Source organism: Ciconia boyciana, chromosome 1 (assembly GCF_034638445.1).
Source record: "Ciconia boyciana chromosome 1, ASM3463844v1, whole genome shotgun sequence".
Lineage (NCBI taxonomy): Eukaryota > Metazoa > Chordata > Aves > Ciconiiformes > Ciconiidae > Ciconia > Ciconia boyciana.
In genome coordinates, this window is record NC_132934.1 from 158,838,806 (window position 1) to 158,853,690 (window position 14,885).

Genomic DNA, 14,885 nt, shown 5'->3' on the forward strand with positions numbered 1-14,885 from the left:
CGAGGCAAGCTACCTCTCATAATGGAGAGCGTCCCATATGTCTTTGCCAGCTGGAAGCCTGTTGAGCCTTGGTTGGCCAACAGCCTTTGAAGTAATTAAACAATTCTGCCTCCAAAGCATTTTTCTCTGAGCCAAATTATAGGCATTAGGATAGCAGCAACATTGGCTTTGCCAGCCAGGACTAAAATTAGGTTGCATGATTTGTTTTACAACTTGTTTGGGTGCTGACAAATAGTGCCAGATCTCTACACAGATTCCCTGAGCTGCGCTTATGTGGGGGAGAAAAGCTGGAGGAGAGAGAACAGCAGGAGGGTAGAAGTGTGTCGCCTTTACTTCATCGCTGCTGTGCTTTTTTTAATGTGCCGATGCCACCCTGCAAGGAAGAGGAAGGACGTTCTGTGAATTCTATAGCTATGAAATTTCTTTTTAAATAAAAACATCTTTAACGTTCTCTTCCTCTAAAGGAGACTGGCTTGTCTCATATAGCAAAACATAAGCTGGGAAGGAGGGTGATTTGAGCCTGTAAAATACATCAAGAGAGTTAAGGTGGGGAAGGGAGAGGAGCTGAAGGGTCATGGATATAAAATAGGGCCTTCATGAATTTTTAAATTGGAAATGTCAAGTCTTCTAACTGCTGAATGTGCTGAAGAATCATGTCAATGGGAACAGCAGGAGACAAAAACTATGCCTTTAAAAGTTGGAGCTTGATAATTTTTTAAGGCATTTTGTAATGAGGTTGCTGGTTGGAAAATACTACGCTCATTGACCCAAGTGGTCCTTTCTCAGCTTGCAGTTTTCTCAAAGCAAGTGATTTTTTGTGTGCTTTTCTATAAATGTATTTGCAGTATTTAAAAATGCAAAATACAAAATCTCTTTGAAATTCATGACTCCTTGATGATGAGGTTCAATTTTCTGTATTGTTTGCCTTAACAAGAGAAAAGCAATAAAGAGCAAAATTAAAAATACCTTTTAGGATTGAAGTTCTCCCACAAAGAAGCCTTAATTTTGGTGAGGTTTCTGTAGCTAAATGACAAATAAAAGCATTTGGGTATGTGTGTACAACCTACCTGAAAAGGAGGTTGTAGTGAGGTGGGGGTCGGTCTCTTCTCCGAAGTAACAAGTGATAGGACAAGAGGAAATGGCCTCACATTGCACCGGGGGAGGTTTAGATTGGATATTAGGAAAATTTCTTCAGGGAAAGGGCTGTCAAGCATTAGAACAAGCTGCCCAGGGAAGTGGTTGAGTCACCATCCCTGCAGGCATTTAAAAGACGTGTAGGTGAGGTGCTTAGGGACATGGTGTAGTGGTGGACTTGGCAGTGCTAGGTTAACGGTTGGACTCCATGATCTTAAGGGTCTTTTCCAACCTAAACAATTCTGTGATTCTGTATGTAGTTAAGGACAGCATCAGTGTTTCATGCCAGCTTTCTGCAACCTGGGGTTGGATCATTTGACAGACAAAGGGCCGTTGAACCACCCAAGGCGCGCATTGGGCGATGGCCCCATGGCAGGGGCCTGGCAAGGTGCCCTCGTACCTCTGCTCCAGGCAACCCAGGACGGTGACCTGAGCTACCGGACACCACGCACCTGCTTCTGCGGCTCTGGGGAGGATTTTGAAAACTCAATTTCCCCATTGTAAACTCTTTATTTCTCCCCCTAACGTCATGGAAATGGAGCGAACGGGGCGGGGGGACACCTGAGCTCATGACACGGAGAAAACAGCGACACCGAGACGTCCGAATGCGTAAGTCAGAGACGCGGGCCGAGCCAGTTTTCCTCAGACCCCTTCCTCTGAGGTGGGTCCCAGCAAAGCCTCTGGGCCGCTCGGAGCCGCCGGGCCGCTGCGGGGCTGAGGCAGCCCTGCACCAACCGGGCGCGGGCCCTCGCCCGCCGCCCGCCGAACCGGACTACGCCTCCCAGCAGCGCCGCTCCGCGCGGGAAGTGCGGCGCCGCCCGCCCCCGCGGAAGCAGCTGGGTGTGGCGGGCGAGCGCCTGGCCCCGCCCCGCTCCCCTCAGGCGCCGCGGGAACGGTGCCCGCAGGAGCCGAGTCGGCGGCCGGGCGCAGGGACAGGGCGGCAGCGGCCCCGCGATCCCCCCCCACGCCCCATGCAGCCGCGCCGGAGGCGGGACTCCTCGGTGCCGCCGTGAGGGAAGGAGGAAGGTCCCGGCTGCGCTCCCTCCCGCGCCTCGGCGGTGTTTCTCCGTCCGGGGAAGCGCTGTAAATGCGTGGCCTGTGGCCGCTCTGCGTCGCCCTGGGAGCCGTCGCGGCGGGCGCCGCCGCGGGCGGGGACGGCCGGCTGAGCCCCGAGCGCAGCGCGGTATGGGGGCCCGGGCTGCGGGCGGAGGCTGCCCTCCCCGCTCGCTATTTTTACGTGCAGGCCGTGGACGCCGAAGGGCAGAGGTAAGCGCGGCGGCGACGGCGGCTGCTTTTCACGGAGATCGCGGGCAGAAAAAGATCTGAGGGGTGGGTTAAAAAGTCACGTTCCCTGCCCACCGACCCCCTCCCGGTCAGGAGCGGGAAACGAGTCGGGGGGGAGCGGCAGAGCTTTCTACGCGCCCTTCCCCAGGCATCAGCCCCCCCCCGCGGGTGCGTGGGTGTGCGACTTTACCCACGGTGGGCAGCCCCTTAAATATTTGCGGGCCCTGGGTCCAAATCGTAATTGCTGGGTTTCTTGTGAGGGAGCGAAGTGTCTTGCTCCCTCCCCGCCTTGAATCGCAGCAGTGCCCCATCCTCGGCGAGGCTGACCTTGCCTGCCCACGTCCCAGCTGAACCACTTTCACCTTTTAGGCAGAAATGTACTTGGGATTTTCTTGTAGAACGGGAAGGTTGAAGGTTCCCTATGTGACTTTTTCTGTATATCACTTAGAAAAAGCTAATTAATATTTTTAGGAGTATCAAATCAAGTATCAATTAACTATCAAATAAAGGGGATGAGATGAGAAAAGAGGATGAAAATGTTCAACAGCAAAACACACGTATTAGTCCAACTAACAATTTATGATTTATTCTGCTTTGTCAAAACCTTAACAATGACTAATATATTTAACTTATGATATACCTGCTCAGGTGTCCTGCTTGTTTCCACTGTTAGTACCATCAGTATTTCTCCTAAACGCGTAGGCACAAGATCAGTAGAGTCATTTAGGAATTACTCTATCGGCCATTAGGTAAACTTCGTGGGAATGAAATAGGTAAACTTAGTTTTCGGAGGACACTCATGTCTTTCCATTTCTACAGGAAATAAACCCTAACCATACAAGCTAGATAGGAGCTCAGAGTGCTCCATCCAGGTTGTCCAGATTACATGCACCGTGGCACGTGCAAGTCTGGAAGCTGCCAATTCAGCTTATTTTGGGGAGTAAATATTTCCTGCGTTTAGTTGAACTGGCAGCTCTCTAGTATGTCTGGACAAGTTTCAGAAAAGGTGACCAGGCTGCTGGGCTGTAATCCGTTAGTCCAGCCACTCCCACCACCTCTCTCTCTATCCCAAGCTGTCCCTACATATTTGCGACAGTGTTTAAAGAGGTGGAAGAAAGTTGGCAGATAAGCATTTCGGTTGTGCCAACTTTGTTAATACTTCAATGATATGTGATAACTTCATGATTTTTCAAATTTATTCTGTTTGGTTTTATGGAGATTTTTCTATGATTGGTATGTGGTGAAATTTAATGTCAAAATGTCGTAAGTACACATTGAATTACGTGATACTACTATAATGTTTTTTCTCTACCAAGACACTGGCATTTGTAATATCCTCTTTTTTCCCCTGTATGAGCTACCATAGTGATTAAGAAGTTTAACTTCATTCTTTACTTCCTTAAAGAATACCTGGAAAATAAAGTAATCTGGAAACATTTTGCTTCTGTATGTAAGATAACAGACTTACTAAAGCTTGTTCTAGTATGTCTTTTTTTTATAGAATCAGAATGGTTTGGGTTGGAAGAGACTTTTAAAGATCGTCTAGTCTGACCTCCCTGCCATGGGCAGGGACACCTTCCACTAGATCAGGTTGCTCAAAGCCCCATCCAGCCTGACCTTGAACACTTCCAGTGATGGGGCATCCACAACTTCTCTGGGCAGCCTGTTCCAGTGTGTCACCACCCTCGTCGTAAAGAATTTCTTCCTTATATCCAATGTAAATCTACCCTCTTTCAGTTTAAAAATGTTGCCCCTTGTCCTGTCCCTACAGGACAGGCCCTCAGCCTACAGGACAAGGACACCAAGATATATCTACCAAGATCCATTTATCTGCATGCTCTCTCTTCCCATCATTTTACACTTGAGCTACTACTAATCAAGAGCTGTGCTGGATTTTTAAAGGTGCTCTGTTCCCATATAATCAAAGACCATATTTCCAACACTGTTCAACATGTAGGGCACCAAGTGATTTTGGAGGTGTGTTCGTGAGTATCTGAGTGGAACCTTCTTGATACCTAATGCTTCTAACAGCATGAGATGTTTTAGGTAGCCTAACAAAATTCTCTTCGGAAAAATCATGCCTTGCTTGTGAACATTAGGATGTGCTCATAAAGACCTAGCATGGCTCAGTGAAGTCACTGGAAGTCTGTCAACTTGAAAAGGAATGGATCAGACTAAGAAAGCTGTTGTGTGTTTCCTTTTTTATTAAGCTCCCACTTATTCTCTGGGTAGGTTTACTTCATCACCAGGTGAAAATGCATTCAAGGTGAAGATCACTGCTCCTGATGAACAGTTCACTCGGGTTGGTGTGCAAGTTTTAGACAGGAAAGATGGTTCCTTCCTTGTAAGATACAGGATGTATGCAAGCTACAAAAACCTGAAGATAGAAGTCAAAACTGGAGATAAACATGTTGCAAAGTCTCCATATATTTTAAAAGGTAAGAAGCAGCACCACACACAGATTTCCTATCACGGCTTTTTCTCACAAACTGTGTCCCAGAATGTCTTCTATGATTAGCATAGCATTCTGCAGGACCTCAGTCCTTCTCCGGACTATCAAATCCCATTGAAATTATGGATTCATTATAAGTGTCCTGCATGTACTATTCAAAATAATAAAAAGAAACAAATGCGGTGAAGCTGTTGCCTAGCAAATATGTGTAGAGGGCTCACACAGAAGCTGATGTAGCTTGACATGACTCCATTGGAATAAAAAAAATTCAAACATGTCCATTTAGAGTTGCTGAAGGTTTGGCCCTAAGCAATGAATGCTCAGTGCCTGACCCTTTTTTGTGATCTCAATAGCTCAATAGTGTGACTTATTAAAAATAAAATAATAATTGTGTTCCTGGTAGGACCTGTTTACCATGAAAACTGTGACTGCCCTCAGGAGGAGAGCAGTGCATGGCTGGAAGAGATGAACTGCCCTCAAATCATTCCACAGATTCAAAGAGACCTAGCAAATTTTCCCATTGTTGATCCAGATAAGATTGCAAAAGAAATTCCACAGAGGTTTGGACAAAGACAGAGTTTGTGTCATTACACCATCAAAGATAACGAGGTACAGAATGGGTTGGTCTGAAGTCCATATGGGGATTTGGTGGCAAGTCGTACAACTAGGCTGTTTGGCTGTTCCCAGTTGAAAGGCTTCTTGTAGTCTGTTCTTTAAGAAACTTTCTTTGCTTGCTTCTCTGTCCTTGAATACTTTGCAGTTTGTATATGAGCTCAACAATATCTGTCCTACTTTGTAACATGCTTTTTGTCCATGTTGCAACTGAAGCCACTGAAGCACAGCGCAGGCAAATTACTTTCCAAGCAATCAATATGAGTACTGGGCACAGACCCAAGTCTCCTAAATGCTAATTCAGTTTCCTGTTCTCTGAGTAACATTGCTGTGGAGTGTCACGATCATCTAATTTGACATGCATCAATAAATTATGTTGTGCATAATCCTGAGGTAAAGAAATACCACTTTTAGCCCCACTGAGGATCAGAGCTGCAATTCTCTTTAACAAAACTGTACTGACTTCGGTAGAGTTTCTTATGGAAATGAGAACAATGAAACAGAACAGAAACAGGCAACCAGTTTCTGTTTCCATGAGACAGACCTAAAGCGTCTCTAAAAGCAAGCAAAGCTTGTCCTTTCCTTTTGGTCAGTTTTTTGTGATGAGTTAGAGAGATGAGATTTCTAAAGCTTCCCAGCTGATTGATAAATCTATACAGTCATACAACCTGTCTGACTGTTTCACTAGTTAAGTGATTAAAAGAGCTCTAAGCTGTGCCAGCCATTCTCTGAAATGAAAACACCAGACCAGTAAAACCTTTGTTTATTTTCAGGTTTATATAAAAACGTATGGGGAACATGTTGGCTTCAGAATTTTCATGGATGCCATACTGCTTTCTTTGACAAGAAAAGTGAGTACATCTGTACAGTCATTTATTCTATACGTCCTAATTTATAGAAGCCTGGGCTTCACAAATATACCTCAGCATATTTGTTGCTATTTCTGTTAAAAAGCCCTTCTTGTTCTTTGATTAATAATGGAAAGGTCAGACGGATTTTCCTTGTTTGAAGTTGGCATGTTCTAGAATGCTATCTGATCAGTGTATGGAGTATCACAAGTGTTAATTGAATAGCAGGCTTTTATAGGAGAGTTTGATAGATTTGGGCAGTGTGGGTTTTTTTTTTTTCTATAGACTAAATAAATCGTCCTGTAGCATCTAATAGAAAATTCTGTCTCTGCTAGTACATTTTACAGGATGACTGAAAAAAACAGGGAATGTATATCATTCTCCATTAAATCCCATATGTTGAAAACAAGACGGGAGGGGTTGAGAAAGAGCACCAAAAGCCCAACAGGTGGCATGTGGGGAAACTCCCTTGATGTACAAGCAAAGAGCACCATGCAGACTCTTTCTTAGGGAAACTTTGGAAAAAAACTGCCATTATGTACACAGTGACAGAATATAGCAGGGCTGAAGTTTCAGCACACACAAATACGTGATTATTACGTAAATAGAGTAGTAAGAGAAATACAAAGATACCTGAGTTAATGTCTATTTTTGACTGTAAAAAGACAAAGCACTTTGCCTTTTAAAAAGGAGAGAAAGAAGAGAGAGGAGCTACTGAAGTATGGAGTTGTTCACCTAGAAAAAATTCCTTAAAAATCTAATAAAAAATAAACATATTATTTATAAGCAGCTGAAAAGTAAGATAATTGGTATGGAATAACATGGATTTATCATAAAAAATAAGTCATAACTATATAATTTCTTTTTATAACAAGATAATAGGCTTCCTGTATTGATGTCAGGTATCTTAATTTTAGTTAGGCTTTTGAGGATAAGTCTCACAAGTTTCTCATAAACAGGATGATAGGAAAACTTTGCCAAGAAGAAACTACTGTAACCTGCTTGAAAAGCCTTACTTAAATAATAGTTGCCAGTGTTTCCAGAGAAGTGAAAGGTGTCACAAATATATTCTTCAGAGATTTGTCCTAGGTTCAGTCCCCATTTAAAAACTTAGTTATATTTTGACTGAATGATGGACTAGAGAATATGCTTATTGAATTTTCAGATAACAAAAATTAAAGAACCTGCAAGCATCTCACAGTACAGAATCATAATTAAAAATTTTCTTAACAAGAGAAATTGTATGGAAAAATGCATAAAATAAAGTGACAAGGGCAGGATGCTACACAAAGGCAGGATACTACACATATCCTTATGACACCTATTTAAAATAGGGAGTGAGTGGTTATTTTCTGCAGAAAAGTGTAAAGGTTACAGTATCACAAATTTAACATGAGTCAACAGTGGCATGCTGTTGCTAAAAGCTAAACACACACATTAACAGAACAAACACATGAAGGAAATGTAAAATAATCTTTCCACTATACTCAGGATTAGTGATGGATCAGTTATGCTACTGTGTCTGCCTTTGGGTGTCATGCTTCAAGAAAGATTGTTCAATTACTGACATTGCACAGGAGAGTGGTAAGAATGACTAGACATACAAATGAAGATTCATTTAAGTGGGGATTGTTTCACCTAACAGTGTCTAAGGGAAGACACAAATGTAGCCTTTAATGATCTAAAAGGTTGTTATATGGAAGATGGAAGTAAGCTGTTCTCAGTGTCAGTAGTGTTGGACAAGAAATACTGGAATTAAAGTGCATCGAAGGTATTTATGCTAAATGTTGGAAAAGATTTGCTAACTCCAAAGACAGAAACTGTTTACAGATCTAGAAAACACAATTTGTCTCATCTCCATTAAATACTGCAGGAATTTCTATTAAGACAGTGCCACTGAAAGACAACAGATCTATTGGGTTGGAGAAGATTTAACCTGTTGAATGATTCTGCCATTGAGGATGTAGATAAAATATAATTTGTAGCTTTTCTATGTCCATTATAACCATTAGATGGCACTGTACTAGTAAAGTTTAGTGCTGAAAATTAGAACGTGTAGCCAACCCCCCTTCGAAATGAAGGTACACAATAAAACCTTTTCTGTCAGTCTGTATACTGAAAACAAAAAGTACTGCTCTGGGTCTCCATCTTTAGAATTTCTGGATGTCTCTGCCAAAGGTTTTCCTGTGTCGTCAAGTTAGAGACTAATATCTTCAACCATTTAGAAGGGTGTTTGATATTTGGCAAATTTTTAATTTCTATCTCTGTCCATAAAGATAAATTAAATTAATGAAACCTACTTAATGAAACCTATTTGGGCCACAGAAGAATCCTGAAATATTAGCCTGTGACCAGCCATTCTGATCTGAAGAATAAAGGGGCTTGAGAGGAGAAATGCTTTGATGCATATATACGATGAGGAGTCAGCAATATGTTTAAACTCTATTTTTATGTATATATGTATATTTTAATTTGAGAATTATTAACCTTCATAATTGTTCTTTCTTCAGAGAAGACATTTTCTCATGTAGATATTAAGATAGTTGACGATAACACTTGAACAAAATGTCCTAATCACACACATACAGTCATGATCTCTAAATTATCTGTTAGTAGATAGGACAGAGATCTTGGAGTCATTCCAACAGTTTTCCCAAAATGCCAGTATAAGAATCAGATGTTTGTAATAGTCAAATACCTAATTAAGATTTACTAAGGAGGGAGGCAAAAACAAAAGAAAAAAAGATTATATTACAGTATAAAACCTGTGATATGCCTATCTTGTGAAAATGGTGCAGTTCTCATTTTACTTTCTCAAAAAGAACTACACAGCAAGAAAGCTGTTCAGACATGCAAAGACGAGCTAATTTGACTAGGATTCTTTTGCTTTGAAAGAGGCAACTAAGGGGGATGTAGTGGAGATTTGTAATTTAAAAAAATTAATGTCATGAAGAGTGTGAACTAAGAACAGATACGGCATCAGTTCTGCACTGACGTTATACATGCCTTCAGGGTTCTGTAAAACTCAACCCTATGTCACCTTCAGCCTTCTGCTCTCCAGATTGAAGTGTCCCACCATTTTCAGTTTCTCCTCACAAGGCAGCTGGTCCATCCCTATCATAGCTTGCTTTGTTTGCAAATAGCGGAACCACACACAGTGCCCAAGATGGGGGTGCATCAAAGTTTAATATAGCAGCAAAATTATGCCCTTTGTCCTGTTTTTATAACATTTCCTGGCCATCAACAGTATTTTACTTGCTTTTTAGCTGCGACAATGATTTCAGATATGGTTCCATACCACCAACTATTTTAAATAAGTGAGGACATTACGCTTAAGAATTAATAATTCATTTCTGTTACTTCTCTTCTGTTGGATTTAGTCATCGTGCAGACACAGGGCAAATCAGTTCACTGATGTGACAGAAAACTAATTTACCACCTAACAGCAATTTTCAATACAGTCAACAAGGTGGTTCAACTTACCTTGGAACTATACGATCACTTACTAGATCCCAGTGCTAGCCTGGTACAAAGATTGTGTGGCCAATCATGTAAAGTATAACAAGAAGCCATCCTCTAAACTGGGGTGTTCCTATCCCTTAAAAAAAAGAGAGAGCATTTATGTGACTTTGTGCAAATCTTTCAAAAAAAAATTATTGTCTTGTAGGCTTTACTCTGTGGTCTCAGTACTTCTAACATGTTTCTAAACTTTAACAGTTTATTACAGGTACATTAAGTATATTAGACACCTGGCTATTTTTTCTCTTAGTGAGGTTGTTTTCAAAATGCAAGATACCAGCAGAAGAATACTGCTTTGTATTAAAATGCATTTGTGCCTACTTTCCTTCTGTTTAGGTGAAAATGCCAGATGTAGAATTTTTTGTTAATTTGGGAGACTGGCCTCTGGAGAAAAAGAAGTCCCCACAGAACCTGCACCCCATCTTCTCATGGTGTGGGTCCAGTGAGTCAAAAGACATTGTCATGCCCACATATGACTTAACAGACTCAGTTTTGGAGACTATGGGACGGTAAGAAATTGCCTAAAATTTTCACAAAATTCACAGTGAATGATCTTCCAAAAAGGTATTTGTATTAACCATATATTAACTGTTTTACTCTTTATTTATTTATTGAGACATGGGCATTCAATAGGTAGGCAATAACTGCATAATCAATATCTTAGCATTAACCAAGTTATGTATTATGTAACGTAAATGACATATATTAAAATACTTCACACTTTCATTTCAAAAGTCAAAATTAATCTAAACATGGTGAAGTCACTGAAAACAACATTTAGAGGGAATGTTTCACGGGTAGGTATTCTGTTTGTTTGCTTTGTTTCCCCCCCATGAACATGTTGACAACTGGCCAGGTCTCTTTTTTCCTCATTTTCCTAGAATCTTTTTTCTGTACCTTTTAAAGCCTTACGTAGCCAGAATTCTCGACCTAGGACCTACCATCTCCCACTTTGATTGCTGATGATAACTGGCCTTCGTAGCTGCTCTGTTGCTGTCTTGAAACACTACAAAGCCAGCTTCTAAGAGATCTTTGTTACCCACTTTGAGCTTATAATTTCTCTGCATTCAGTTCAGGTTCCTTGTCTTTATTATCAAGACTTTTCCTAAATTTGCTCCCCCCTGGCCCCCCAATTTATGTGTTTTCATTTAGCAAAGGAAGTGAAATATGTTGTATTAAGCTAGTTACATAAAAACCTTGGACTATCATGACCGCCTCATCACCATTATCAGCTATTGCTTTACCCTGTATCACCTTCATCTGTCTGGCAACCATATCCACTTTTAGCCACTTTTTTCCATGACAACTGACAGGTGCTCTTTCCACGCGCCATGTTGTCGTTGAACTGGTGCTGTCTTGCCACAGGCCTGTGAACTTGACATTCCTTATCTATTTTTATCACTGCACAAATGCTGATACAATACATATACGGGTGTGCTCGTGACTTACCTTCATCCTTGGTATTTACCTCTTGGTAGTGTAAACTCTTTTAAGTAATTGCACTTAAAAAAATTTCCAGTAGGCTTCACTATTAAATCACTTCTTTCTCCTCCAGAGTCAGTTTGGATATGATGTCAGTTCAAGCAAATACTGGCCCATCATGGGAAGACAAGAATACCACAGCATTCTGGAGAGGACGTGACAGCCGCAAAGAGAGGCTTGAGCTTGTAAAACTGAGCAGAAAATACCCAGAGATCATAGATGCTGCTTTCACGAACTTTTTTTTTTTTAAACATGATGAAAGCCTCTATGGCCCCATTGTTAAGCACATTTCATTTTTTGATTTTTTTAAGGTAAGCCACTAACCATTTTTCATAGAATTAGGTTCTCGTTGTTTCCGATTATCAAATAACTTTGTATATATTAAAGTGATTTTTAGTTTTTCAGCACAACACCAATAACAAGCATGAATAGGCATCCCTCCAGTGGGATTAACTGCTATGTATCTCTTACACCGAGGACAATAATGTTTGATTTACATCTAAAGGTTCTGTAGAACCTTGTGTAATCTATGTAACTCCAAGTTCCTTTTTATTTCTTTTTCCTGATTCAGCGATCAGGACTACTAACATAACTAACATAGTGGGAAAATCAGTGGATGAAGTGGCACATCTACCCTCACATCCGAGGATGAGCGTCTAAGAATTTCCGGAGAACTTAATTGATGAAGAGGGCATCTCTGTGTACCCTGCATTGTGATGAATTCCAAACTAAATAATAAAAGCTACTTAAACATTGATGCTTGCCTAGCCAATCCTACATTTCTCACTATCAGCAAGTCAGTAATACCAGCGCCCTCAGAATAATATAACCTAACCAAGCTACTTTGATCTTCTGTTTGTTAATAACTTATGGTAATTTTCTTTCCAGTATAAATATCAAATTAATATTGATGGCACAGTGGCAGCATACAGATTGCCTTATCTACTAGCAGGAAACAGTGTGGTGCTAAAGCAAGACTCCATCTACTATGAGCATTTTTATAACGAGCTGCAGCCATGGAAACATTATATTCCATTTAAAAGTGACCTAAGTGATCTGCTAGAAAAACTACAGTGGGCAAAAGAGCATGATGAAGAGGTAAAGACACATTTAGAAGTACTCAGCAATGTTTCTAGACAAAATAGAAAGAGCAAAAAGTGCATTTCTTTAAAACAAAAAAGTCTGTCAGAAGGACTTAAAAATTATTTTCATCAACTCTACAAATAAGAAAAACATTTTTTAAAAAAATACATAATACTGCCCTTAATTTGACATTAAATTGAACTTTGGAAAAAATACGAGTATTTTCATAAGAATGCCTTACTTTTAAAATTAAGAATGCTTAAATAAAAATAAGTAAGTTATCCTAAACTGTCAACACTATACTTAACTCCAGAATCAATACTGAAATAACTACTATTTTTTGAGAATTAAAAAAAAACTTTAATTTTTTTTTGACAGGCAAAAAATATCGCAAAATCTGGACAAGAATTTGCAAGAAACAATCTCATGGGAGATCACATTTTTTGTTACTATTTCAAACTTTTCCAGGTTAGTATATTTTTAACGGCTACTACCACAAAAACAGAAATCCCACAAAAAGAATTCAGGGTCACGGAGCTGCTGGAAATCGGCCAGTCCAGTACTTGAAGCCACAAAGCAAGCAGCAGCAATTAAGAAGTTCAGTTGGTTTACAAACATTGCATGCAGTTATTTCCTATGAAACCCCTTAAGACAACGCTGGCGGTTTGAGAGAAGCAATCGGATCCCATAAATCTTGGTCTAATCTGCAAGAATATGTTGCCCACAATGATCAAAGAATTCCACATCAGACGCACACCCTGTGAACCACAGCTGAAAATATCTGTGCATTAGCACCGACATACCGAAACTCCAGTGAGGCACCCGAAGGGGCTCCTGTCTGCAGTTAAGTATCTGCTTACCCTGTCTGTGACACAGTATGGAGTAACAGATTGTGTAGCCCCAGAGTTTTTACAGAATTACTCAGCTGAGCTGGTGCAGTATTTACAAGCAGATGTACAATCTAACACGTTTATGAATTAATGATACCTTCCTTCTTTAAAACTAGGAGTATGCCAGCTTGCAAGTGAGTGAGCCAAAAATCAGAGATGGGATGGAGAAAGTGCAGCAGCCTGATGATGACCTTTTTCCATGTACTTGCCACAGAAAAAAGGTACAGTACGTACATTGTTAAATGTAAAGTGCTAGATGTCTTCAGCTCACATTCAGCCAAACAGGAACAGTCATTGCCCATGGTATTGGTTACCAGAGCATGAACACCTATTGAACTTAGAAATATTTCTTAATGTACTTGCAGGACTAGACAGTTAAAAATTGAGTTTCCAATTAACTGAAAAATGTTTCTTCTTTCTTGACTACAGGCCAAAGATGAACTCTGACAGAAAGAAATAAAATAATTCTTTGGATATTTACCTACATTGAGAATGCCTTCTTAAGGAAAGAAGAAAAATTTGGATTAAAATGCCAATGGATAATGTCAGTGGATATTATGAAGTTTACTGTATCATGATCTACATATGGAAGAAAACCAAGCACCCTCTGTTTCCTTTTTATCATACAGTGGTTGCAGATAAACCTTGTTCAAAAACATTTTTATAATTTTTTAAATAAAAACAGTATTTGTATCAGTCATGTGTTACTGTCCTGAGATAGATACCTTGGAAATGCAGATACTTTTTACTCATGCTTGTTATACTGAGTCTACTCACAAGCATGTTCTGCAAAAAAAGGGCAGATAAGAATTGTCATCTTTTTCAGACCATAACTTTGTTCCTTGTGAGAGAATCAGTATTCTCAAAGACAACGATGTGGGGTTTATAATATATCTTTGTAACCTGAAGGAAAAACACTGTGCTATTGGACACTTCAGGAATATTAGATAAAAGTTTTGAGTTCCATATGATTTTTCACAGATGCTTTCTCTGTGAAACTCAGTCTCTTTGGCAATGTGAAAAGAATCAAGTAGCATTGAGCAGTGACTACTGAAACTAAACTGATTGTTTCAACAGTCTAGTCTATTTTTTAAATACTTGCTTTCCACTGATACTAAGTAATTCAACTGTTACTTTCTGAGCATATCAACATAATCTAAAAATGATACATAGGCGGATTTAAAGTCAAGTCTAAATTCATCGAATTCTAAAGTTAGCACGTATGTTTCCACTCCAAAGTGAGGATTTATTTTCTCTGTAACACAGCCAGTCCATTTAAAAACCACATGGCTTTTTCTTTGCAATCATTTAGATGTGTGCTGTGCTTATTGAACATCATTACTGCTGGGAGATGAGCATTCTAGAGGCATCTTGTGAGAAACAATGGAATAATGTATCTGATTTTTAACTCCCACCTGCCTATTATTTTTACTATAGTAAAAGCAAGCCTAAGGAATAGTTTGATCATGTAGTAAACAATATATGTTATAATTTAACTATATTAACCTAGAGTCTTAAATAGATCTTTTACACAATACAGCACCGTATAAAGCTATCCGATCTAAGCACCTGACCAAAACA

The 14,885-nt window shown here is 40.1% G+C and overlaps 1 protein-coding gene across 1 annotated transcript; it reads left to right on the plus strand.

Moving 5' to 3' along the window:
• The first annotated feature begins 1,983 nt into the window (after nt 1-1,983).
• POGLUT2 (protein O-glucosyltransferase 2) lies at nt 1,984-14,002 on the plus strand. The gene is made up of 10 exons (XM_072849913.1): nt 1,984-2,400; nt 4,651-4,856; nt 5,274-5,479; nt 6,256-6,333; nt 10,186-10,358; nt 11,405-11,642; nt 12,220-12,429; nt 12,793-12,882; nt 13,421-13,525; nt 13,734-14,002. Exons 1-10 carry the CDS (start codon nt 2,222-2,224, stop codon nt 13,749-13,751), a joined length of 1,503 nt encoding a protein of 500 aa, XP_072706014.1. The 5' UTR covers nt 1,984-2,221; the 3' UTR covers nt 13,752-14,002.
• Nucleotides 14,003-14,885: the final 883 nt, after the last annotated feature.